Source organism: Pogoniulus pusillus, chromosome 17 (assembly GCF_015220805.1).
Source record: "Pogoniulus pusillus isolate bPogPus1 chromosome 17, bPogPus1.pri, whole genome shotgun sequence".
Classification (NCBI taxonomy): domain Eukaryota; kingdom Metazoa; phylum Chordata; class Aves; order Piciformes; family Lybiidae; genus Pogoniulus; species Pogoniulus pusillus.
In genome coordinates, this window is record NC_087280.1 from 12312010 (window position 1) to 12338304 (window position 26295).

The 26295-nt window shown below is 38.3% G+C and overlaps 2 protein-coding genes across 8 annotated transcripts in view; one reads left to right on the forward strand and one right to left on the reverse strand.

Annotated features, from left to right (window-relative positions):
• Positions 1-247: 247 nt before the first annotated feature.
• COPS2 (COP9 signalosome subunit 2) lies at positions 248-22457 on the reverse strand. Of its 2 annotated transcripts, none has more exons than XM_064157671.1 (13): positions 22301-22457; positions 12424-12537; positions 11459-11536; positions 10735-10860; positions 9422-9532; positions 9235-9312; positions 8368-8542; positions 7143-7321; positions 6927-6979; positions 4656-4753; positions 2936-3018; positions 1787-1845; positions 248-1013 (listed from the first exon to the last, which is right to left on the reverse strand). In XM_064157671.1, the coding sequence occupies exons 1-13, from the start codon at positions 22352-22354 to the stop codon at positions 869-871; spliced, it is 1353 nt and encodes a 450-aa protein (XP_064013741.1). In that variant the 5' UTR covers positions 22355-22457; the 3' UTR covers positions 248-868. The 2 variants fall into 2 exon arrangements, with proteins under 2 accessions (XP_064013741.1, XP_064013743.1); XM_064157673.1 differs by having other exon boundaries at positions 9422-9511; positions 22301-22456.
• An 83-nt stretch (positions 22458-22540) lies between these two features.
• GALK2 (galactokinase 2) overlaps positions 22541-26295 on the forward strand; it is a 51382-nt gene continuing 47627 nt past the window's right edge. Inside the window, exons 1-3 of one of the 6 annotated variants that reach the window (XM_064157665.1) lie at positions 23587-24103; positions 24577-24721; positions 26109-26197. In XM_064157665.1, the coding sequence (XP_064013735.1) occupies positions 24585-24721; positions 26109-26197 (226 nt within the window). In that variant the 5' untranslated portion in view covers positions 23587-24103; positions 24577-24584. Of the gene's footprint in view, positions 22671-23586; positions 24104-24576; positions 24722-24793; positions 25373-26108; positions 26198-26295 lie in introns of those variants that run through there. The other 5 variants (XM_064157669.1, XM_064157667.1, XM_064157666.1 and 2 more) reach the window with 5 other exon arrangements.

The window sequence follows — 26295 nt, forward strand, 5'->3', positions numbered from 1 at the left end:
GAGAAATGCCAAATACTCACCAACGTCAACTAGATGAGAAAGCTTGGTATCCTGCAAAATATCTAATGCTAAATGTCAGCTTTTAAACTCTTTAGTATTTAACTAAATCAAGGGGGGAAAAAAAGAAAGAAAAATCAGCAGCACGCATACCAAGGTCTAGACTTAAAATCTCCAGATTGTCCTTCATAAGTGATGTGAGGATGAAATAAAAATCGAGTATAATGAAAGCACATCAAGAAACAAACTGTACAATTTCTGAACTGCACTGTTTATTTTGCTGCTTGAAACCTAAGTGACAGTATGCCACTATAATTATGGGGTTTCTTCTAAACCTTTACTACGCTGCAGGTACAGAAATATACGGACACATTTTTGGAGAACTGACATTTTGCAAAATGCAGCAAACATTTCAATTTATACATGAGAAAAGGAAGTGTTCAAAAGGGTATGCATTTCAAGTTATTGCAGGTTATTTCTGTGAGAGAATTTCTGCAGGTAAAACATGTTTAAATTTAACCAACAGTAACGTGTCAGTGTATTTAAAATCATGACAAAAATCTTCTCTCTGGTCATTAATTGCCCTTCCACAATTTACTAGGATGTTGTATGTTTAGGGCAAGATGTCAATACAGCATAAATCCCATGGCATTTTGGTTTTCTTCTGGAGATTAAAGCTGTTTTGGTTTTGTTTTTTCTTGGGATAAATGCAGCAGCAAAACACAAACCAGCTGATCAAAAAAGCACTTCTGCCATAACTCCAATAATTTCAGGGCACACCAACCGACAGCAGTTTTGCCATTCCCAGTTCTTTTAAGGTTTACATCACTGCACTGTTGCCTTAAGTACGGTTGTAAAAGCTTGTTTTCTGTTAGGCCAGCTTGCTGACTACAGCTTGGTTGAGAGAATTTAGTTGGTTGGTCCATTTATCTAATGCAGTATACCGTGCACCGCCTCTCTTCTGATGATCCAGTTCTAGGAGCTGGTTGACTTGATCAATTCGGCCATGTATAGTGCTGGAAGTAAATAAATAATGATAAATCACTAAAGCAGAGGGAAATACAAGCTAACAATAAATTGGATGTAAAATTAAAAGTTGTCTTATACCAGACAGACAAAGCCCATTGTATAATTCAGCAATTTTATAAATATATTGTCTTGCATAGTGATGCCTATTTAGTCGTCATCATGAGTGGAAATCAAATGCACTAATCCACTGTGCAAAAGGATTTGATCTGCCTAGCTATGACCCCCACATAAAGTCAAGCAATAGGAGGCAAACACATTTTCATAGTCAAGGAATCATGAAAATTTGAGATTTATGTAAAAAGACATGAAAACATAAATCCATATAGATTATATTTCCCTCGTAGATGTAATAATCTACCCTCCAGAGAAACATTTTACAAATTGCATTTCAGTTTTTCTAGTCAAGAGCAGACAACTGATTTGTGGATTTGAATATGTACTTGCAAATATGCATGGCTTTAAGCAGCAATTAGAAAGAATAATAATTTTAATAATTTCATAGTAATTCAAGTAATTAATTACATAATTCTAAAGTACAAACATGCCTCTCAATCTTTCTGTAATTTTCTTGGCTTCTAGCTTACAAATAGACTTTATTGCTCGTAAGCCAAGCAGTCCAAACCAAGTCAGCATTATTACATTTGGGTTCCAAAATCAACCATTATTGTCACAATGCACAAAAAGACGGCCTTTATTGCTGTTGTACATTTTGATTATTTTGAAGTAATCAAAGATCAGTAATCAAGAATAAAGAACGTACTTATCCAATATGCACTGCACAAGCAAGCTTTCCACATCAGCTACATCTATGTTTAACTCCTGAAAGAAAAATACAACTCATTATGCTGCTACTCTCTTTTGCAACATCAAATCCTTCCAATCTTTATTTTCATACATAGAATCTGGTTTAATTTCTGTTTCTTATTATTGAAATGCATCAATTCAATAGCAATCTATCCAGCAAAAGAACTCCATTTGAAGTATATGTGGCCAGTGGATCAAGAGATCTGTAATACCTCCTAGAAATGCCTGAATAGGCTAAAGCAAATTTTTGGAAGCTCCAGAAATTAGTTCCTTTACTGACTTATTGAAAAAACAACAAATCACCACCACAAAACAAACCCCAATCAAACAGAAACAAAACAAAAACAAACAAAAAAAAAGCCCCACCCCTCCCAAACCCCTACAAACACAAAAACCCTCAGGAAATAAAAGGAGACAAAATTATCAGGAAAGAATGAGTACACTCAAAACCATTTACAGGGATAATTATATATTCTGGTACAAGCAGTTTCTATAAATGTTACGGCTAGCTTAGAAAGAAATAAAAGCATACACAGCTGTAAAGAGAATTTAAGCATTAAAAAAACCCAGGCATCTCTAATGCTTCACAGTGTATCTTGGAATGCTGTGTATTTTTGCAAGAAATTTTAATCTCCTGTGAGTGTGATTTAAGTTAACTAGTATCACTAGGTTTTGAATTTATCCTGCCAGATTAGCTAATGAAATCAGTGATGCTAGTATAATAGTTGGTTTATTACCCATGTAACACAAACACATGAAGATATCTTTTGAACAAAGAGAAATTAAGTTTGGATTTTTATTTTCATAAAACTTACATTCTGAATGGCATAAATTTCAGTTTTTCTTTTCAGAAAAGTGCTTTTCTACACCAAGTAGAAATATATCCTACACAGTTTTAGAAGTATGTAGGCATTGTAAAAAACATTAGGATGACACTTGAAATTTGTACTTTTGCACTGCAAAGTTGCCAGCAGTGCCTTAGTACTATTTATGGTTTAGATTATGTTTTAGATGTTCTATTTCTAGAAGCAAAGTATTTATTTAAGCGCTTTTATTTACAATGAATCATTTGTTCAAGCAAATGCGAGGCTCTACCAACACATACCTTAGAAATAAAAGGAATATGTATCCTTGTGTAAGGCTTAATTAATTTTATAAGCACTTGTGTTCTGATGTTTCGCAATAGCTCTGTAAGAGAAGAAAAAACAAACAGTACAAACCCACTAGTACTGAAGTAAAGATGCAATACATGTCCGTATGGAAAAACATCCTAATACCATCATCTTTTAAGGTGCTAATTCAGTGAGGTGGGAAAGTGCAGCAAAACAAAGAGGTTTTCTTTTTTCCAGGGATCCAAGCAACTCTGAATGTGGACAGACAGAGTCGAAAAGTGTTTAAACATGGAGCAGTGCACTGAAACTAACTGGAGAAATCATATAGGTATGTCTGCCCCTCTAATTTATGGCTAGAATGCTTCTCAAGTTAAAAAAATGGGGAAAAAAAAATCATCATAAGGCTCTGAAACTTACATGCATTTATATTCCTGGGGAATATTCACATTTTAAGTTAAAAGATCAAGGCCTAATGGTGTAACTATGCTAAAGAACTGAAGAAGTAGTATAAAACAGTCTGCACAAAGATAAGACAGTGCAGCCACTGTTTTAGAAGTTTTTACATTATTAAACTTGGATGAAATTAAAATTACAAAGTAACGGGAAAAAGAGTAAGATCCAGTTTTACCTAACTAGTTACACAAGGACTGCTTATATAATTAAAAATAATACTGATGCTCTGATTACATATCTCAATAAAACTAAGGACATTAAAACAATGAGAAGTATATAAACATTCTAACCACCAACACACATTCTGTAACGGTAGTGAAAATGATGACAATGTCTTCATTTTTCCTGGATATTACTAGCAGACTACTACGATCAAAGAGGTGACACTCCAGTTCTCTTCAATCCTTTTATTCAACTGTCCTCCTTCTCTTGCTTTCCAATTCTGTCATACTTTATTCCCTAAGCATCCATCTTTAATTGCAGAGTCTCCCTACAAGACTTTGAAGCTTACCAGTAGTCAACGTGTAACCGAGGTAGCGGTGTTATATTTAGTTTCCCCTGCTTTTTGCCATGTTCTCTTTTACAAACAAGAAGTGCCAGAAAACCAGGTCTCTGGATTTAACTCTTTCCTTTCATATAGCTATCCAGCTAAATTACCTTGCAATGGCACAGTAAGGCCTACTCTTGATGAAAACAGTCATTATTTGAAAAACTGGATGCTATATTCAAGTGAAGGGACTTGTAAATTCTCAAGATACAGGGCAATTGCAGGGGGCAACTTTATTCTGTCATGTAAATGGAATGGAAGGGCATGTGTTTTTTTGTTCCCCTGTTCTACTAAGTATAGGTACTATAAATCCAAACATTGTTTTCAACATATACATTAGAATTACTTATTTTGTTATATATTTTATTACTATGTATTTATTAATGCAACCTTTAGTATGCTGCCTACATATGCCACCATAGAGGTTATTTTAGAACATCCACTCTTGCTAGAACTTTCTCCATCATTCTTGCCATACTTTGCAGTTCTACTACATGTCTGGATGCATGTTGACCTTGACCAACTTCTAAAGAACTTAGAATGAGAAAAGAGATTATCCACAAGTAATTAAGAGCTCTCATTCTGCCAGGAAGGAAGACAGACCATGGAAACAAACAAACAACAAAAAAAATCCCAACACCAAGCAACCAAACAACAAAGGCAGCTTAGCAAGCAGTGAAACAAAAAAAGACTAATATATCCTGCAAAAATACCTTCAATGTGCTCCCTTATGAAGGGATCATCCATGATGTTGCTGTGATTTGTTTTCAGAATCTTCTCAAATTCAGTGATGTCATTATTCTGATAGGCACTTCAGAGAAGATGAGATTCAATGATTATTTTTCTAAGTTCATCAGAATCATAAGACTGTATTCTACAACTTCTAAACCCCCCCTGTCTGAAGTCTTGCTGGCAAATAATTATGTTAAGAACCTTTGTCAGGAAAAAGTATTTCACAGTGAGATACGACAGAAATTACCTTTCCCCTATTTCAACTTTAACAGCATTTACAGAAGTTTAGCATGGACACTTCATTCATTTACAGGCATGTTTTAGCTTAAAAACTTTGGTACTTTCAGAACTTATACTTTAAAGAGGCCCACACCTTAAAAATAGGCAGTTTTGTAAAGTATCATTACTTGAATTTTGGCAACATGAAGCAAGAAGAGTTAAAAAGAGTGTGGAGAGCTGCTGCTGTCTCTAGAATGTCCATCTTAAACTGATTTCTAAAAATATTGGAAGACATCCTGACTTCTACAAGTCAGCATCAATAATTCTGGCATAGTATTACCTAATATTTAGGTTCTTTATAGCTTTTTCTTGTATATATATCATTTAACTAGTAAATCTTGTTATCTGAGGAAGGGTTACACAAGGGACATAGACTCGGACACTTGTTATTCAATAGTGGCACCACAGCATCATTTAAAGATAAAAAGTTCTAACTTCTGAAACAAGACATTTTCTCTGAAATACCATGGGTTTACAACTCAAATCTGTCTTTTTTTCTTACAGGAACAGTTACCTGTAGTCAGAACCAACTGGTCAAATTTACAAGAGTAATTTAGCTGTATGAAGTTACAGGCTGTCAGTATTTACCTGAAATACATGACCACAACTTCTTATTTAATACTAACTTCAAACAGTTTAAAAACAGTATCTGTTTTTTTCTCCATAGTCTGTGTACATTTTCAAATTGGTTTTAAACTTGTAAAAAAAAAACAACTTTATTATCAAGCAAATTGGGAAAAAAATATATTAAATTTAAGGTGGAGCTTGAATTTACAGATGGAGTTATATGAGTGAAATGTGCTGTACTACAAGAAATCAGAAAATTTTACTTCCTAGTTAAAAGGAATTTCAGTTATTTTATTCTTTATTCCAAAGGCATTTTTTGTCATATAAAAACCTCTCAACTTTCCAATGCAATATATAAGAATAATTAAAACCAAAATTGTAATCTTTGAAATTGATTTTTTAATTGCATTATGAAAGAAACAGTTATATTCAACTGTAAGGATAAACTACATAAATCAGGACTACAAATAAAATCAGATTGGGTAAGGCCACCTGGAGTTCCTTCTGTCTCAAAATTCACATGAAACTATGACAGAGACGTAGAAAAGACATGTCTAAAGGAGAATTACTAAATAGATCCTTAATAAACCACCAAATAATTTATTCATTATCATGTCAATAATGGATGAGCTTCCTCACTGTCAGGAACCATTTGTGTGCGTACAACGGTATAGCAGTACAGCAGTATTACAACATAGTTTGTTCCAACATGAGATTAGCTGTGTATTCCAAGATGTGAGCAGGCATGACTTCTTACATAACGAAAAGGTGGAGCAAATTTCCCTATTGTTTTTCTTTTTCCACTTGATAAAGCAAAAGCAGGATAGAGTGGATGGAATAGGTTATCTTCAAAGCACAGTATATAAAAACTGTCTTGGTTCAATTTCTTTTGACTCATGATTTTAACACACTGGATTTTCTAAACAGTTGCCTCAAGGAAGTAATGAAGACTCCTTTTGATTTTCACTTATTTTTGAAGGATAGAGGAGAGAACCTTTGAGTTCAGTTTTGTATTCCTGAATTATGAAAGTCCTTTAGTAATCCCAACATATCCAATTATTCTACTGGCTCTGGTATGTCAGTCATCTCAGTTTCTGGTGTATAATCAGCTGAACCCTGAAGACCAATTGCAGTACAAGGTAGGACAGATTTACTTAAGGTACGAAACGAGGGGTTTGCCATTGTGTAAGAAACTCACCACAGCAAAAGATAACAGCAGGTTTCTATACCCTGGTATAGCATAAATACTTTGGAATTTCACAGCAGATTAAAGTTTCTTAAGAAAATATAAGTCTACAAGTATTTGCCCAGTACTTGTAAAATAACTATGGTGCCTGTGCAGAGAAAAGCCATTTCTAAAAATATTCCATTTCTGGTTTGGATGCTACATCTTTGTATTTTCTTACCTTACTAAATTCGTCATTGCTAGAATCTCTGGATCATTTTTGTATGGTTTAGCCTACACAGAAGAGAAAGCACAATATGCATGTTTAGTTTTGTATTTTTTTCATTTCCATTTTTGTCTTTTGGGTAATTTGCATATCAATTCAGCAAGGGGGGAAACAAGGAATAAATAAATAAAAAAAAACAACAACCAAACAAACACACAACAACAAACAAACCTCCTGAGAGTCAAATGGATTTATTCCAGATTTCATGAGCATGTTTGCTAAGACCAAGTATTTTAAGCAAGTGGTTCTTCTGGGGCTCCCTGATTCATCATAATTCTTGAATGCTTCAAAAAAATCAGTATGTGCCTTTTCAAACTCTCCTTCTCTTAAGTGCATTTTGCCTCCACATTCTGAAAAGAAAACACACATGAAGAGAAAAAGAACACTGTGTGCTTGTTGCTGACTACAACAATTGTACTCAGAAGTTCCACGCTATTTCTAAATAGATTATTGAAGTAATTTCAAGAGTCTATTCATTCTCTGAAATCACCAGAAAAAAAAAACAACACAACAACAAAAAAACAACTAACCAACCCCCCCCCCCAAGTCATTAGGGCTTTTATATCTTTCATTATGATTTGAATAAACCCATTCCAAAGAAAAAAACAAAACCCAACCACATTGTAACTCATAATAAGAACATTAATCCTCACAGCCAATAATTATTTCAACCCTATGTTAAAATACTGTAAAAAATGAAATTTCCATTTCAGAGGCAATGGACTTCCTGTATTGATGGAATTTTTTCCACCTGATGAGGAAAACCACACAGAAGAATTGAGAAGCTCTGTAGCTTCTTCTATTTGTGAAGTACCCACTGCTGCCAGATTATCTATACAAGTGCCTACACTAGAGGAAGAGGTAAGAAAGGCACAACGCTACTCTGGAGAAAGTTTTTTCAAGCCACATGGCACATTTCTAATGTAATTCATCATTATGGATAATAAATAATATTTACAAACACATCTTAAAGCCTTTCAGTTCCTGATGAATTTTACTGAAGTGAGTAGCAGTCCTGCTGAGCCTTTGTTTTTACCCTTGCAAATGCCTTTACATTTATTCTTTGTTGCCTACCACACTGCCAAACAGTTAAAGTTTTTCTCTTGTTCTTCTATTGCTTCTCTCCTACATTACATGCAGCCAACTGTCCTTCCCTTCTGACCAGTGCTTAGGCACCGGAACAGCAATACTTTAAGTCCTACATGAGGCAAACATTAAGTGATGAGACCATAGCTATTGCATTTATAGTCCTTTATTTGCATGCAGTTTATCTGCCTCTGAATCTACAGGATCCTCTTTCTTTACAGTTGAAATTGGAAAAAACCCTTAACTATCAGATTTTCATGGAACTACTCTATGCAATGGAAGTTAAATGATAAATTTGAGCTTTACTTGCCTCTGATGACTCCCATGATCAGTGGATGAGGAATGGCTGACTTGATGTGCAATGACTGTTCATATAGTGCTTTAAGTTTTTTGTTATTTTTCTGTGCTGTGTACATCTGAATTTCCAAAGCATAAATTTCCAATAGTTGAGTACCTTTCTTTAGATCATCTTCCCCATCATCAGTCTAGGATAGATTAAGTAATAAATACTGTGAAATTTCAAGAGAACAGCGATTTCAGTTTTATACTAGTAATAAACTGATTATCAAATACTCTCAGTAATTTCCTGCCACAAATAAGGCTATTTCTAAAATTTTAGTTTTAAAATAACTATTAACACAAACCATAACACTCAAAGAACTTAGATGACTAACACACATGCATTTACATAAATAATACACACAGATCTTCTGCTGCCACTAACAAAACCATTTCCCTGATACTTGTAACCCACTTTCCATGTTGGAGGAATAAAAGGAGACACAAACAAGCACAGCAGGCTACACAGCTAATTCTCCCCTCCTCCAGGTGAAAAAGTTAAGAACTGTACTTTCAGTTTTGAGTGAAGCTCACTCAGAGTTTTCACTACACCTTGAAATAAATGCCTATGCATTACAGATTGTTTAAATGTGCTTCCCATCCTTGCATCTGACTGAACTTAATTGGAAGTTGTGAACAATGTTTTAAAAATCGTCTTTAAGCAAAAAATAAAACACTCTTATTTTCTGTTCCAAGTTATCAAACAGATAAATTACAGCAGCCACAGCTTTTCTTCCCCCTGCACTAAAGCTCAGGCAGCCAACAACAGATGTAAAAAGAAAACCCAAAACAATCCCTGTTGTTTACTAAGCTACAGTGACTTAGAATATAAAGGTACCTGGCATGACTGATGCAGCTGACGCAGAATCTTTTGTAACTTTCCATATTCCTCTCGTTCTAAATATAATTTGCCAAGCTGTAATGAGAAAGAAGTTGAAGTGCTAAGGTCTACTGAGATTTCACAATTACTATTCATAAGAGTTAGCTGAAGGTGTCACAAACATACAGTAAGTCATATATTTTACCTTTGTGTTTGTCTTAAACCACAATCTATCATTCTTAGCATCTTTCAGAGCTTCGAGTGTTGTTTCATAGAATTCCTGAAGCAAATCCATCTGACATAAAAAATCAGAATTCTATAATTGTAAACAGCAAATTTGTACCTGTTAATAAAGTCAATCTGAACAAACTAAAAGTGCATGCTTGAACTTCAAAATAAGAAAGGTATCTATTACTGTCTGCTTTTAAATCATAAAGACCTTCTTAAGTAACAAAACTAAGTACACTTACTTTTATTATACAAAACAGGTAAAATTTGAAAAGCATTCACATTCTGAGATTTGCAACCATCTATCATGCCAGTGAAAAACGAAAGCTACGTTATACAAGCCCATCTTATATAACCAAGTAATAAAATTCTTATGTTGTGTAACAAAAGGCAAACACAGGCCACAATGCTCCTACTTTAAAGAAGAAAAACAAAAATAATTTACATATCAAAAAGGAAATACAACCTACAAAGAGGAAAAAAACAGTCAAAGGAAAAGATTCCTTCTCATTTCTATACTAGCAACACTGCCTTAAGCACATCAAACTTTTTTCTTTGCATAAAACCCAAAAATAGAACATTCAAAATGGAAACGAAAGTGTCAAGTGTGCCCTTTAACGAAGGTTCTGCAGAGAACACATTAGTATTGTTTATGGCCATTGTTATTTTGGAAATGACAGATCTGTGCCTACATATTAAGATTTCCAGACTGTCCCTCCAGGTCTGACTCCAGCTGCATGTAGATCAAACACACTGATTACTGCCAACAAGGTTCAGCCTAAGAAAACTCTTCAGATCTTGAGAGTAAACTACCATTCAACTATTAAACTTCAATTTCCTATGAGTGGCAGGACAGGAATCGTGATAACAACAGAGGAGTCGTCACTAAAGACTAGTCATCCTCCATATGCAGATGCTACCTCCAGATAGCCAGTTAGGGTAACTTTTTACTCTGCATTTTGCTGCAGTTTTTCAAAGGTTCCCTGCACCCCCCAAATTTAAAAAAAAAAAAAAAAAAAAGAAATTTTATTAATTACAAATTCTATTTGAGAAGACACAGCGAGCTAAAAACCAGAAAGGTCTTCATTGTGCTCACTAGCATAGACATCCCATGGAAATATTGCCAAAAAAAGACAAATTTATGAAAAGTTATCTGTTGACAGAATCCATTAAATGTATTTTAACATTTGACAAACCTCCAAAACCAACAGACCACCATGTACAAAAAGGTCTACAGTTAAAAAATGCAAATAAGTAAGGCCATGAAGGTGAAAGAACTGATGATCTAACCTGCTTGGAAGTAGAGATATAATCAAGAATAGAATTGATGGATTTTTCAGAGTAATTCCTTGTAACTGCACTCCGTATGTAGGTCAATAGCTGTTTATATCTGTTCATCATTTCAGGAAAGTTAGTCTAAAAGAAAACCAAAATTACAACACCATTTTTGTGTTAATGATTAGAACCCCAGTTACATCTTGCAAATACACATACAGAAAAGAAAGCGTAACAGAAGGACTATGCAGTAGTGATTGCTATTAGGAACTTTTACATCATCACTTCATTCAGAAGCAGCAGAATCAAAAATAACTTCAGCAAGACTGCATGGAACAGACATATATTTATCTCAACAACAACAACAACAAAAAACACCCAGAAGTTGGCTATACAACTGTTGGGAATGGTTGCATATATAGCATATACATTTTCCACCGTTAGTACACACATACAGAAACATTGCTGGTTTCAATGGTATGGTACCTCAGGATAGCAAGGACTGAGCCTCAAACTTGTAAACAGTATCAGCTGAGTACAGCAGATATTTTGCATCCATTTTGCCTTTGACTTGCAACTACCACATAATTTCCCTGCCATGTCTGTATTTGCCATTAAGGGCTGCAAAAGACAGGTTCTAGCAGGTTTAGTTGTCACAGCCATAAATCAACAACTTAAGACCTCTGGGTCAAATATATATTTATGCCATTTACTCTAAAGAGACAGACGAAATTCCTACCAATTTAAAGTTTATTTTAATCATCTGTTTCAGGGCTTTGAATCCCCATTCTCCTTTTTCACCTTCAAGCTCCAAAACCTGAAATAGAAGAATTTAAAAAATATTTATAAAAGCTTTATTCAAACTGAAACTGATTTGCATCTTATTTAAAATGTACGTACCCCATACACATCTTTTTTCTCTGACTTTTTTCCTCACTAAGTAATGCTTCACTCTCTACTGTTCTTTCTTCTCTGATATTATTATTCTCTTGCAGGAAATATTTCTTTCCTAATCCAATCTAAACCTCCCCTAGCACAATCTCAGGCCATTTCCACTTCTCCCTTTTAACAGGTGATAGGACAAGAGACACACCTCCCCTCCTACAAGCTCCTTTCAGGTAGTTGTGAAGAGCAATGAAGTCTCCCTTCAGCCTCATCTTCTCCGGATTAAACACTCCCAGTTCCCTCAGCTGCTCCTCCTAAGTCTTGTTCTCTAGACCCTTCAATGGTTTTGTTGCCCTGCTCTGGACATGCTCCAACACCTTGATGTCCTTCTTGTAGCGAGGGCCCCAAAACTGAACAAAGTATTCAAGGTGCAGCCTCACCAGTGCCAAGTACAGAGGCATTACCACTGGCCACACTATTCCCGATGCAGGCCAGGATGCTCTTGGTCTTCTTGGCTACCTGAGCACACTACTGGCTCACAAAAACACAATTAGACGCATGCAATTAACTTAGTAAATCCTAAAGATTAAAAATTCAATCCTGGAGTAAAATAGGCATATTCCACATCCTGTTTATGCTTCCTAAGAAAGATATTGAAAGGCAGTCAGCCAAGAGTCTAAGTCATCCAATAACAGCACAATACTAAGTTAAAACATAAACCCTGCTCTTAAAATTCCAACACATAACTCCAATGGTAAACAAGCATTTTAACATGTGAAGTAATAGAAATATAAGAGATGTAATGTAAAGACAGAAAACCTTCTGGAAACTGCTTAATGCTGCTTTGGGATCATCTTCCTTCAAAGCTTTCGAATTGTAGTACTGATTTTCCAGATCCACATTTGGTTCAGAATTGCTGTCCTCAGAATATTCCTACATTTTAAGGGGAAAGGAAACAAAACAAAAAGTTCAAACATTCAATATTGTGCTGGAAATTGGTAAGATATTGTAAGACTTACTGCTCAGAGTGAAACAAAATGTTTGTACATCAACAAAAAATCTTCCATTTTAGAGTACATAATAGGTATGGCCTCTTAGGATGATTTCATCTCCCTCCTGTTAGTAAGCCAGCCTCACCACCTACCAGCACTTGTCTGTCAACAGATTTCTTTTTGGACTAATGAACTCAGCCCTACCAACTTAGCCTTTATGACAAGAACAGATTGCATTATTAAAATTCTGCCCATTTTGGTGTTAAAGGACAGCTGTCTAATAACATAATGTCATTTCTGTATGGAGAAAAGAACATGCTGGCCTTGTCTTCTACAAGGTGCTCAATTATATGACCTTTGCTATCCACAGAAAAGACTCTGACTGAGCTGCCATACAAGTAATGATTCAGCAATGAAAGATAAAATGCTTCCATGAATCTCTCTCTAATCTGCCTTTTTATGTTGTAACGATTCATACTTGTCTGAGGAAATGGAAAAAAAAAGAGTAATGATGATAACACCAGCTGCTTCTCAGCACAGAAGCGGTAGATGACTGAGAAAATGCTAAAATACTGCCAGAGACAGCAGGGTGGGGCACAGGCACAATAATTTAATCAAATAATTACCCATCGTTTATGGAAGTGCCAAACAAATTAAAAATTAAGTAGTAGTTGGTAGAAGCAAATTCTTCAAAGAAATTATTCTGAGGCTTTCTTTGATCAGAAAAGTTAAACATTTTATTTTTTACTGAAGGACAATGTTGTGAGTTTGAATCAAAGACTAACAAAACTCAAATAATTTGGGGCTGTTTATTTATTTAAATAATAATTTACACGAGGCAAAAGTATTTCACACCTCAGCATTTTCATGCCAACTTCTCTCAAGGGCGCTTAGCTATTAGGAGATGAATTGAATCTATTTAAATCTCAAAACTGCTGTTCTCAAGTAACTTCCCCATGTATTAATACAAAGAATGCATAGTCAGGTGCTCTTCGTTAAGCTAGAATTTCATTACTGTACTTCATCAGGCACACTTATTCTTTTGTTCATTCATATTGATAATATTAATGGGATCCTTTGAAACCACAGGAAGGAATAAAAAAAGAGATGTGGCAAAAGAGTTTCAAATTAACTCTCTCTTCCCTACAGTTCACGTAAATCTTTCATGGTTTAAGTCTTCTGGCATTCTAATGGAAAAAATAATTATGGAAGCTCACAATTATCCCAAATTTTATTAAATGTGGTCCTTGAGATATTCATCCTTTAGTGTTTCTGCATGTTACATGCAAGCATGTTGCTCATAGATGTACATGATGCGTTTGCAATAGTATTTAGTAAGAATGAATAGGCTTAAAAGCCTACTGAATTCCATACACCTGTTTTCTGAAGTCCTCAAGAACCATAAAACTTAACACTGAAAACTGCAAAAAAACCCAAGGAAACAAGAGTCTTATTTCACTGGTTAGCTTTTTTTGATAAATTCTTTACCCTACTGCTCCAATAGACAACAGAACACATGCACAATGTCAACTGCCCTAAGTGTATCAGGCAACTTATGATGCTGCAGGCTGCAAAAGCTTAAACACAGCATTTGAGACACATGCAATCAGCTGATGTCTTGTTTATATTGAACTTCAACATTGGGGAATATTTTTGGCAGAAGTACCTATTTGTAAAGGTAAAAGGAGAGCAAACTAAATTAATTCCTCTTAGGAAGCAATCTGCTTGGTTAGCCTAAAGCCAAAAACATCTCAATTTTCATCCTAGCTCTGGTAGTGATTTGGACTGTTGAGTCATGCAGGAAGCCTGCTTTTCAGCTATTTTTTCCTCATAAAATAAATATCCCATTCAAAATAATAAGCAATAAGAGTTAAGACTAGAGATCATGTTTTTCTAATGGAAACACTTTTAAATGCATCACAGGTAGTGTTTTATGTTTCAATAGCTTTATTTTTGTTTTACTTGATGCCTGTTTGTCTCACTTCAACTTTAGGATGTTGATATGGGCTCACTGTAGGCAATCAAAATGAGGGAAAAGAAAAAAAAGGTCAGCCATGTAGATACTGCATCTTAACTTAAGCATCAATGCTAACTACGCCAGTGCTGATTAATTCAGAAGACCAGCACTCTTCACTCTTCCTTTGATGCAGGGATGGCTTAGAGCAGTATGCTACAAACGTGAGAACGTTCTGGCTTTTGCTAAAAGCAGAAGAGGAGAAGTATTAAGTTGTATTCTCAAACTTCAAGCCAAGAAAACAATACCTTTCCTTCTCAGTACTGAAAACAGAAAATCTCTTTTAATAATAAATTCAGATAACAAATGCTTAAACTTTCCTCACCCTCATTTTTAAAACCCCTGCTTCCTACCTCTACTCCCAACCCTTTTAGGTGTAGTTTATTGCCTCAAACAACGCACAACCAAAATAGAAGTGAACAAAAATTAGTCTGAATACCAGGTTTACAAAAAGCATTTCTACTTAACTCTCTAATGCATACCATCTAGATTTAATATTGAATAATACCTTTAGCCATAGCCTCAAGATATAAAAGCACCTGTGTGATATACTTTCAGTTCCAGTTAAAAAAAATAGAAGGCCTACACAATTTTTAGTAAGCTCTTGGTGACTATTTTTTAAATGGACACCAACACTAATATGGGTATAAATGAAAACAACAGAAGTCCATGAATTTAGAACTGATCTTTGAAAGCTTTTTAGTTCTCCCTTCCTGTGAGAATCAAAACAAACAACTGAGGTTTTTTTGTTATTACCCATGAAATTAGAAAGCCCTTATACAGCTTTTTTAAAATGTGGTTTATAGGAAGTTAGGACACTATTTAAGCATTGGTCTACTGTGTTCTTGTTCTAAATGTTGTCAGTTATGAACAATCTAATCCCATCATATCACTTTTTGGGGGGGGGAAGAAAAAATTGCTGTAACAGCTCAACTATAATGGAGATAAAAATCTCTGATATAGCTTACTCTGCCTGGAACATAGTTATTTCAAATTATTTTAATAGAAGTTAATTAGTAACAATTATTTATTATATTATGTATTAAGTTTTCACTAATTTCATTTCATCTAGTAAACAGCCTTAAAACATTAAGCCTCAGCTTCTGAAATGAACACATACAGAAGACAATTCACCCCAGTCATCTCATATCATCCCTTTTAGGGCATAGATGTAGCTTCTCAGGCAAACAAGCACTGCAACTCTCCCTGTTCATTTCTGGTCCGAGCATCCTGAGCATCACTGCAGTGATTTAACATCTTATACTCTATGAGTACCTGATGATGGCTGATTCTGCCTGGTTTGGGAGAACAGGCCTGTCAACCCTAACACAGATGCAGTCCTGAGGCCGGTGAGCTATGGCAGAGAATCAAGTGACTAGGAAGAGTAAGAAAACCAGATGTAGCAGGAGCCTGTAATAGAGCTCTTGAAACCCAGCACCTCTCCTCAATGACAGAACACAGTACCTTAATTTGGAGACCAAAACACTGTATCAGTGACATTTCAGGCTAGATTTGTGGTATTCTAGCAGATTAGAGTGGCACATGAACCTGGTAAACATTTACAAAACTAAAGATCAAATATTTTTTGAAAACCACTGTTGCCTCCTCTTTTGCCTGGAGCCCTCCCCTAACCTCTATAGCAGAAGTGGAGTAACAATCTAAATTTTTGTTTCTTTGTACATCACCCAGTAGCTGTACAGAAACCAAACTTGTACTTTTCTAACCTCTTTAATAAAATCCAAAACAGGGAAAGCAGCTATACCAGGGATCACTTTCCAGACAAAGACACAATATGAAGAGCTCCATTTCTGTAGGAATTAACCCTTCAAGGACATTGTTAACAATACTTATTACTGACAATTTTCAATTGCTGGTAACTTTACTGGATTTCAACCATTGGGCTGATTTGAACTATTCTGTTTTTTTAAATGCAGCACAATTACTTCTGAGAATAAGCCTGGTACAAATTTGATTTTACTTCAGCTAACTTTGTTTCATAACCATGGCATTTAGAAGGCCTTCCTACTCTAGGGTTTGGAGCAAAAACCTGCTATTTTGCAAGAGTGGCAGTGATGCAAGGTTGGTTGTTTTTAAAAACACAATATAAAAATGCCCAGAAAAACAAACAACCCATTAACAGACAAAAAACCCCACTCATATCCCAAATTTCTCAATACAACAATATATCAGGTTACCAGCTACATTTCTTCAACATTTCACTATTCTTACACAGCTCATATGCACTGGGCCCAAAAGTAACCAACTGAACAGCATGCCAGTGGTAAGTACAACTTCTCTTTGCATTTCTCTTCCTGAACTACTGGCCTCCAGGCACCAGGACAAAAAAAAGCAAGTTTCTATGTGCATTTGCTACTGGTATCCAAGCAGATGAATATAAAGAAAGCAATCAGACTGGAATGCAAAAGACTAAAGAGGAAGAGAACAGAGACAAACCGTGAGAGTAAAAAGCAAGAGTGTGACTTGTGTAAGAAGCCCTCAATCTCTCAATCATGAATTGTGAGTCTTGGTTTTCTTTTCCCTGCTCAGGTCTCTTTGCTCTCCTGCTCCCGTCGGCTAACTCTGCAAAGTCATTTAGTGCCTCTTGGCTCACAGTGAGGTTGACATCAGGAATAAGAACTTCGTGAAGCCAGCAATTTGCAACGGGGTCAGTACAGCTCCATGGAAAGACTTTAGTTTTACGGGTTTTAAGCAGAAGTTGGAAGATGTACAGAAATAAGACAGGAGACTGGCGGTGGGAGGGGAAGATAATAGAACACATAGAAAGTATTGAAAAAAGTGCCTAATCTGTCTGCCTCTATCAGGCAGGTCTCCTATAGTTCTCTGGATCCTTTCTAGAAGTCCAGTTTTAGCATAACTGATTTACTTCTGTGTGAGAACCAACTGCCCATCATATCCTAAGACCTATTTTGAAGAGAGTGCTTAATGACTCTCTCAAAAGAAAAAAATTACACACATCCCCAAACAAACACACACCCAACACCCAGACAAACAAAACCCAGAACACTGTTTATGTTCAGATGGGAAAAAATTACTGATTATTCTCATGCTTTTTGCCTAAATACTTCCAAGATATTATGACAGTTAGAGAAATAAGTTCTAAATATATTAATTCTGTGCTTAAAGATGAGTCTGAAGAGAACACACAGAGGTACTGGAACATGTCCAGAGAAGGGCAACGAAGCTGGTGAGGGGCCTGGAACACAAATCCTATGAGGAGAGGTTGAGGGAACTGGGCCTGTTTAGCCTGGAGAAGAGGAGGCTCAGGGGTGATCTTATTACTGTCTACAACTACCTGAAGGGACATTGTAGCCAGGTGGGGGTTGGCCTCTTCTCCCAGGTAACCAGCAATAGAACAAGGGGACACAGTCTCAAATTGTGCCAGGGTAGGTATAGGCTGGATGTTAGGAAGAAGTTCTTCACAGAGAGAGTGATTTCCCATTGGAATGGGCTGCCCAGGGAGGTGGTGGAGGCACCGTCCCTGGGGGTCTTCAAGAAAAGACTGGATGAGGCACTCAGTGCCATGGTCTAGTTGACTGGCTAGGGCTGGGTGATAGGTTGGACTCGATGATCTTGGAGGTCTCTTCCAACCTGGTTGATTCTATGATTCTATGATTCTATGACTATCAAGACACATTTAATCCATATAAAATGTTAACTAGTAATCAACTCAGAGAATAGCATATTCTGTGTCCTCTATGAAGCTCTCAGATTTGAAGACACATATTTGTGCAATTAAACAAAACAAAGAAACAGAAATGAGTAATGTGAGTGTGCTCAATTTGGTATTTCCCTAGTTCTGTTCTTGCTTTAGCAGCATTATCACTTTCTTATTTGCATTGTGTATGGGTTTTTTTTGTAAGATTACAGCAATACTGAAACAAAGATTTGGGAAGAGGTACCAGCATGAAATTTCACCTGTTTCTATTAAGACTGCATCAACATGAGGTAGGAAAATTTCCTTGTCTACCGGCAAGATCAAATTTGGTTAACATACAGAAATTCCTTTTGAAATGGAGTTTATTTCTCACTGCTGGAACAAGAGAGTGAACCAATTGAAATCTATAAGCTGCCATCCTGACAGCTTGAAATTTAAAAAGACTATTTCCTAAATATTAGCACAGCCTGAAAAGGTAAATCTCAATCATCTGAAAGCATGCTCCCCGCATATGTAAGTGATGTCAATTCTCATGAACCTGCTGACATCTCACCAGGGTGCAAACTGCTGGCTGTACATTGCAATTGTACACAGCTCTTCTAATGAAGTTGCTGAAGTAATACAACTCCATAACATAAAAATGCAAGTAGCTCATCAGGCAGATTTGTCTATCCTTTCCCTAGATTAACTTTGAAATTGAATTTTAGAACACAATGTCTCATTAAGAACACCACAGACAAATTACTTAGTTATTTAAAACAAAACAAAACAATCAGGTAGATCTATTAACAAAAAGCTGTCAATGTGTTGTCATTGTACTTGGAAGAATCATTTTCTGAAGAAATGCTGAGTTTGAAAACTCAAAATCAATTCCAATTACAGCTTTTTGCCTGAGACTAAAAACAAAAATGGAATTTAGAGTGCTCCTCCCTTCTTTCTCCATCTCCACCCTCAAGTTCAAACTAGTAAAAAGAACCTGGACAGAAAACTTATAAGGCACCTAACAGCAACAAACTAGAAATTACATTTGAGTGGTTTTCATAATGACCAGTAAACATTAGTCTGCTCACGGAAGCATAAAGTGGAATAATCGATGTTATAATCAAGGTTGTCACTATACATTACTAGCAAATCGTGAATCTAGATCCATCCACCCAGGAACATAAATGGAATCTTTTCCTGGTATCAAGACATCCAACAGATAAAGTTATCTTCTACAGGAACCACTGAAGTCATTTATGTCCAAAACCTTGATTTTTAACCCAATGAAAAAGTAAGCAGAAGCACTAATCTACGATCTGTAAAGCGAGTAGTCTTCAATTGTTTAACAGTGTAGTAATTAATTATACAAAAAGCTAGGATGAAGCTGGGAAAGAGCTGGGCCTTCAGACTATCTGTTCACATTTCAGCTGAAGTGCAAAATATTTGCATACTTAAGAAAATTTAACTGACTGGTCCTACATAAATCAGCAGGTCAAGAACACATTAAAAAGTGACAGCCATGATCACTTCTAGTAAAAGCTGATGTGATGAAAACACTTTTGAGAACCTTCTTTTCACTATTTTTATGCTAGTAGCTATCCTAGGAGAGCTGAGTATTGTTTCACCGTACTGTATTTTTGACAAAACAGCAATTTCCCCCTTCATCAACTGCTTCTGTAATTACCACCATTCCTATTCCTTTAGAAAGGAAAAAAAAGCACCAACACTTGCATGTGCTTTTTAACTTTTTGTACCTATCTCTCAGTATTGTGCCTTGTGCTCAGTTTGCTTCAAACTCTTCTTCAGCAGCCTTTACACTGAACTTCGGAATCATGCATCCTTTCATAGTCTGCTCTTAACTAGATTCATATCAACATGAAGAAATCAGGCCCTTTTTTCAGGGCCCTTCAGTATTTTCCAAAACAGCTTTGTGGAACGCTGCAATTACATTGTTGAGCATATCTGAAAACAACATTCAGTCACGGTTTTTCAGTCCAAGAATTCTGAGACTAGTGTAGCTGGAATATTTTTATTCTTATGTTCTGTGGTTTGGGGTTTTTTGCATAAACTCAAAAATTTTAAAATCTAGTTTATTTAAGGGTGCCTCTTAAGTATTATTTGATTGTTTAAACGGATATTATGGACTGAAAAGAAAACAATAACTTGTTCCTAATTATTACAAGCATTCTTTTTAAATGTTGGAAAAGTCTGGGCTAGTGGTAATTAATGGCTAGGAAAACACTACAGGAAAAGTAACTACAGTCAGGAACTCAAATTTGTCGCAAGCAAGACATTTCAAAAAGGTTTTCCAATGAGAAATAAGGTACTTATAATAACCCAAATCACAACCTAACAACCCAAACAAACTCCTCCATATGCAAGAACAAACAAAAACAACCACACAGGAGAAAGCCTTAGACCACCATTCTTGGTGAAAACTAACATCATAAGCTTCGAGCTGTATTCTTACTCAAATTTCTACGTAGACAGCTGCATTTAAAGATTGACACATGTATTTCCAGTGCTTTCTCTACACATCCAGTTCTCAGTGTTACGGATAGTCAACACATCAACATCTGCTGTTTAGTATTCCTTTGATTGCTATACATAGGAAAAACACCACATTTTAAATCAGGACGGGAATTTCAGTGGTAATGAAAGGTAATGGAAACGTATTTGGGAACCAACTGGACAAACAAAATATTTTTAAGAGTCTCTGCATTTCATTCAGAAACCTTGTTTCTAGAAGTTTGTGAATTCATTCATGGACTTCGGGAGAATACTAACAGTTCTTGGAATACTGACACAAGCTGCTTATAGGGTTAAGATGACAACACGTGTCAAATAAGCACTCTTACATGAATTTTAGAAACTCAAACCCAAACACAGATGCTTTTCTTGTACATCCAATGTAATCCAGACATTCTGAACAGCTCATAACAAAGACTGCTCAGAAACTATTACAAATAAAACTGGACAAGTATTTTAAGTGATTTTTTTAACCAACAACAATTATTAAATAATTAACAATTTGTTAAAAAAAGGAAATGTTCCAGAAGCAAGTGTCTGGTTTTTCAGTGAAACTGATTTAGCTGAAATGAATGAAATACAGACTGTCGAGCCTCAAGCATACCTATCTTTTTAAAAACATGTTTTCATTTCAGATATCTGGCTTACTCAAGATGGTTTTACTTATTGCAAATATCTGAGGTGTAAGAGTTTAAAGAAGACTCATCACAAACAGGCTCCAAATTTTCCCCGAAGTTGGTCTGTTGATTACTGCAAGCAGCAAGGTTTTTTAACTATAAAAGCTTAGTTACATCTTGATAACAGGTTTTTGTTCTACATACAACAACAAAACCACCAAACCTTGACATTAAAAAAAAAAAAAGCATAAAAGCTCAGAAAGATAAAGAAACAAGAACTTTGAAAAAGAGTACACTCCGGGCATGTTGCATCAGAAATCGGCTGTGTGGCCGTTTCTCCTCACTCCCTTTTCTCTTGCCCCCATTCTTCCCTGAGTTTGACGCTCATGCCAGCGCACGAATGACATCCACCTCTAGGGACCTCTCGCCGCCGTGGGTGGGGAGGACAGCAGGCAACTTTGAGAATTTACTTAGTGCCCAGCACTTCGGTCAGAGGCAGAAGGTGCAAGGGGAAGCAGTGAGTTCACTCGGACACCAAGGGAAAACAAACGGGAGCTGCGCTCGCTCGGCCCGAGGGGGCCTGCCCGGGGCCTAGCTAACTTCCCGGGGCCGGAGCTGGTCTGCTTTTCCGCGGAGAAGTGGCAAAGTGTCTGGCGGTGCCTTCTCCGAAACCAGCACCGTCCTCTTACAGCCGCTGCCCACCACCACCATCCCTCCTCCGCAGAAGGGAAACTCATCCTTTCATCGCTCTCCCACGGGGCAGCACCCGCCGGGGCTGCTGCTCCTGTAGCGGCGAGGGACGCATGGCGCCGACGCCGGCCCCAGCCGACAGCGGCATCGCTCCCGCGAGAACCCTCGACCGCACCGCGGGCCCATTGCGCCTTACCAGATCGTAGTCCTCTTCATCATCGCACATGAAATCATCCTCCATGTCAGACATCTTGGCCGGAGGACGGGCGGTGGGAGGAGAAAGCAGAGGAACGGCCTCTTCTCCCACAACCCCGCGCGGCGCTGCCCAATGCAGCTCCGCTCCGCCCGGAACCTGCCCTTGTCCGCTCCCTTCGCGTCCCCCGGCGCCGAGCACACGGAGCCTAATCCGCGCTGCACCACCGCCGCTTTCCTCTCTCTGCTAGCAAGCGGAGCGTAGCAACGGCAGCCTGCAATCACAGCCCGCCTCGGCTGTTTGTGGCGGCAGCGCTAAGGCACCGTCTCGTCTCCTGACGTCGGAGGGGCCTCCTCGGCGGTGTCGCGCCGCGGTGGGTGCTAAGCAGCATTTCTCCCGCCGGGTCGGGGCGCAGAAAAGCGCTGGCGCCCGTTGCCGTGTATGCAGGTTGCGAGCGCGGCGAGCACGGCTCTCGAGCCTGTCAGCCCTCGGCTTGTGTCTCTGGACGGGAAGTTCAAACAGCCTGGCCTCTCGCCGGTACCAGTAACGTCGCTTAGCCTGAGTGCAGTTATCTGCCTCACGCAGTGCCGATCGATTTATCTGCGCTGCATTTACTATGTGCAGGTAACACTACAGCAGCAACAGCAGATCTATGCTGTACAAATCACAGGGCTTGCAAAGCACTGACTTGCTGAAGATTATTAAACACCAAGTTCTGCTGTGAGCTTCAACTGAGTGAGACAAGAACCCCTAACAGACTTTGCCTATTCCCAGGCTCCAAGAGGCCCATTATTCTCACAGACTCTGAGGTGCATTTGTAGTCTGTATTTGGGTCTCCGGATTTTTGTGTTGTTACAATTTCTGACGTGTTGGTTTGGGGTTTTGTTTGCTTGTTTATTTTTTCTCTTGCTGCAGCTTTCTTAAATGATGTTTCAGTTCTGGTAGTTAATCAGGAGAAAATAGTTTTTACTTGGACACGTAAATCGCAGTGAAACCTCAGTGTTAACCATGCCGCTCAATCCAAGCACTTAAAACTTCACAAATGCAATATTCTGGGTTGTAAGACACACACCAAAACAGACAATGAACGAGTGAGCTTGGAAATGCATTTGAAAGCTCAGATCCCCAAAGTACAGCCATTAATTTGGAGAGTCAAACAGGAGCCATGAGACTGAGGGAAGCTGACAGAACTATAAACCAGAGAAGAAAAGCCAAAAAAAGAAAAACCACAGAAAAAAAAAAAAAAACAAAAAAAAAAAAAAAAAAACAAAATCAAGGGGGAAATAAATAATGCCACGGGGAACCACACTGCCAATGTGTTTTTTTCCATTACCGGCTCTAGCCCAGCGCCGGCCGCTGAAGGGGGACCCCTACCCCGCGGGGCAGCCTGTGCCTGGCTCTGCACACAGTCGGGTGCACGTTCCGAAGCTTCCCTGCTGCCAGCTCTATTCTGAGCGGAACACAGGGAAAAACAAAACCAAAAACGCTTCCTTCACACGTCGCAGCAGCTTTCCTGTCGCGTCGGAACTGTGGTGGGCGAGGACCTGAGGGCAGAGCGGCCCCAAAGTCGAGCGTGGGGGGTGTCTGCGAGACGGGCCCTGGGGCTGAGCACCGTCGCCTCAGCGGTACACCGCCTCTGGGCTCGGAGGAGGCCGAGCCGCCAGCTTCGCCGCCCGGAAGGACGGTGTCCGCCTGTCCCGTGACAGGCCCGCCCGAGGCGCCGCACCACGCTGCTGCCCGCAACGCAGCCCCCATGGCGGCAGACGCCCCCAGTACTCTTCCGGTTCAGCTGGTAGAGCAGCCCAGGTGGGTGGCTTACTCCCCTCGACCCTAGCTCCGCGGCGGGAAGCCACATCCACGGCCGTGAGGCGAAAGCCCGCCTCCGTTTGTGCCGGGGTGGGTGGGCGGTCTGCAGGCAGACTGGGGCGGTGGGCGGACAGGTGGGACGGTCTGTCGCCGCGTCCCTAGTCTGAGGTCTGAATGAGGTTTAAGATCGGGCGGTCTTTTGGTTCGTCTCAACACAAATAGCGCGACACCGGCATTTCGTGCGACTCCGGGAGCACCCTTGCCGCAGCCACGTTGGCCTGGGCGTCGCCGAGCTTCCCGCCGGCAAGCGGGTCTGCTTGGCAGAGGGCCTGTGGCCGGCCGCGGCTCCTCCCGCCCTTCCCCACCAGACAACTCCCTGCAGGCTGGTAGCCCCAGCTGCCTTTCCACAGTGCCACTGTGGCTGGAGGGAGAACAATTCATTCATCTTCCCTCATAATTTTTTTTTCTCCCAGACTGGAGAATGCTGATTTTATCCGCTTGTCCTTTTGGCCATAACAAATGCCCACGCGGATCCCTGGAACAGCATGGGCCTGGCTCTGCCACTGTGCGCCCACAGGACATGGCAGCCCCTGCTCTTTCCCCGCTGGTGCGCCCTCGGTGTGTGGAAGCAACGCACGAACGCTTTGAGCTAACCGTTTTTCCTGTGTTAGCGCTGCAGAAGGGTCATTCTAAAATCTTTGATCACTTGTATACGGTTACACTGCGTTCCCACTGTGTTCCCGCGTAAGTCTTGTGTAAAGGACTAGTCCAGCAATTCCGGGCTTGGATGTGTGAAGTTGTGAGGGATGCTTTTGTTTAACACATCTGACAATCGTCTTGGATGTAGGTGCTTAAAATGCAGCATGGGTGTTACAGCATCAAGGCCAAAGCCTATAAATAGTATTTCATTAGGCCTGCTTGTAAAACCCTCATTAAAACGAGAGATCAATCAGCACTTAGATAAACATGCCCCGATGACTGCTCTGTTTGTTCTCTGTCTCTTAGTACCAGCACCACTATAAAAATATCTTTGAAACAAAGAAGCATTCTAAGTACTGACACAGAAAGGAAGAAAGTCAACACCTAAAATTCTGCCAACAGATCCCCCCCGAGGACTATGATATCGTTAATATGATCTTGAAAAGGGATTGTACAATGAAATGGCAGAAATTGCTTCTGCTATTTGGAAGAGTGATAATAGGAGAGAGATTATAAAAAGGGGAAATTAAAGAGGGACCTAATACATCTTTGTTACTGAACACCAAAATGGTAAAGTACTGAAACGTGTGGTTTTTTTTTTTAAAGCATTAAATCACAACAAATAATATTTTGTAGTTTTTCATCTAAAGAAAAGTTACCAAACATTTGAATATATGTACGTGGGCAGTAACAGAGCTTTTACAAAGAAGTACAAACTAAATAATTGACTGAAATTTTTAACATCTTTTTCTCATTGCTGCCTTCTTACTTACACTTTGCTTAACTGGGCTTCCAGTTCTAGTTCTAGATTACATGTAGGTACCTTCACAGGGCTCATGGTACTTTGTTAGTGGATGAAAACCCCTGTTCAAAAATGTAGTTGGTTACATGCTTTAAAGTCAATAGAGCAAAAGCCAGTGAAATAATTTAAGCCCCATTTTAAAGATTATTTTTCCTATGTTTCTACTGCTTTTTTATAATTTTAGTTTGTTGCATACATTAATGACAGTTCGCGGTTTAATGTGCAACCTAAATTGCTTTAAGGTCGTTTTGAAGTCTGTCAAGTTTCTTACACTTCACTAAGATGATGACCTAATGACTTCACAGACTTTGTTTACCTGTGGTTCCTACACGTCATGCCAAAGCAGCTCAAGTCTGCAAACACAAGGGGGTTTAATGTTGCTCTTCATCTAACAGAGAAACCTCCATGTACTTAAAAAAAAAGGAATTTACTTAAAGAATCATGGAAAATATTGGTGTTTTATGGAAATACAGCCCTTCTAAATGTTTCTAACCTGTCTTTCAGATTGCAGAAGCTGAAGGACATGTTTATATCAAAATTTGGATCGGCTCCCAAGTTTTATGTTCGTGCGCCAGGGCGAGTCAACTTAATAGGTAAAAGAGAAAAAATATTCTGTTATTATGGAAGCCCAATAGTTTAAAACACAGAATCAAAATAATGTTGGTCCTAAATTTTTTTTCCAGAGAAGATG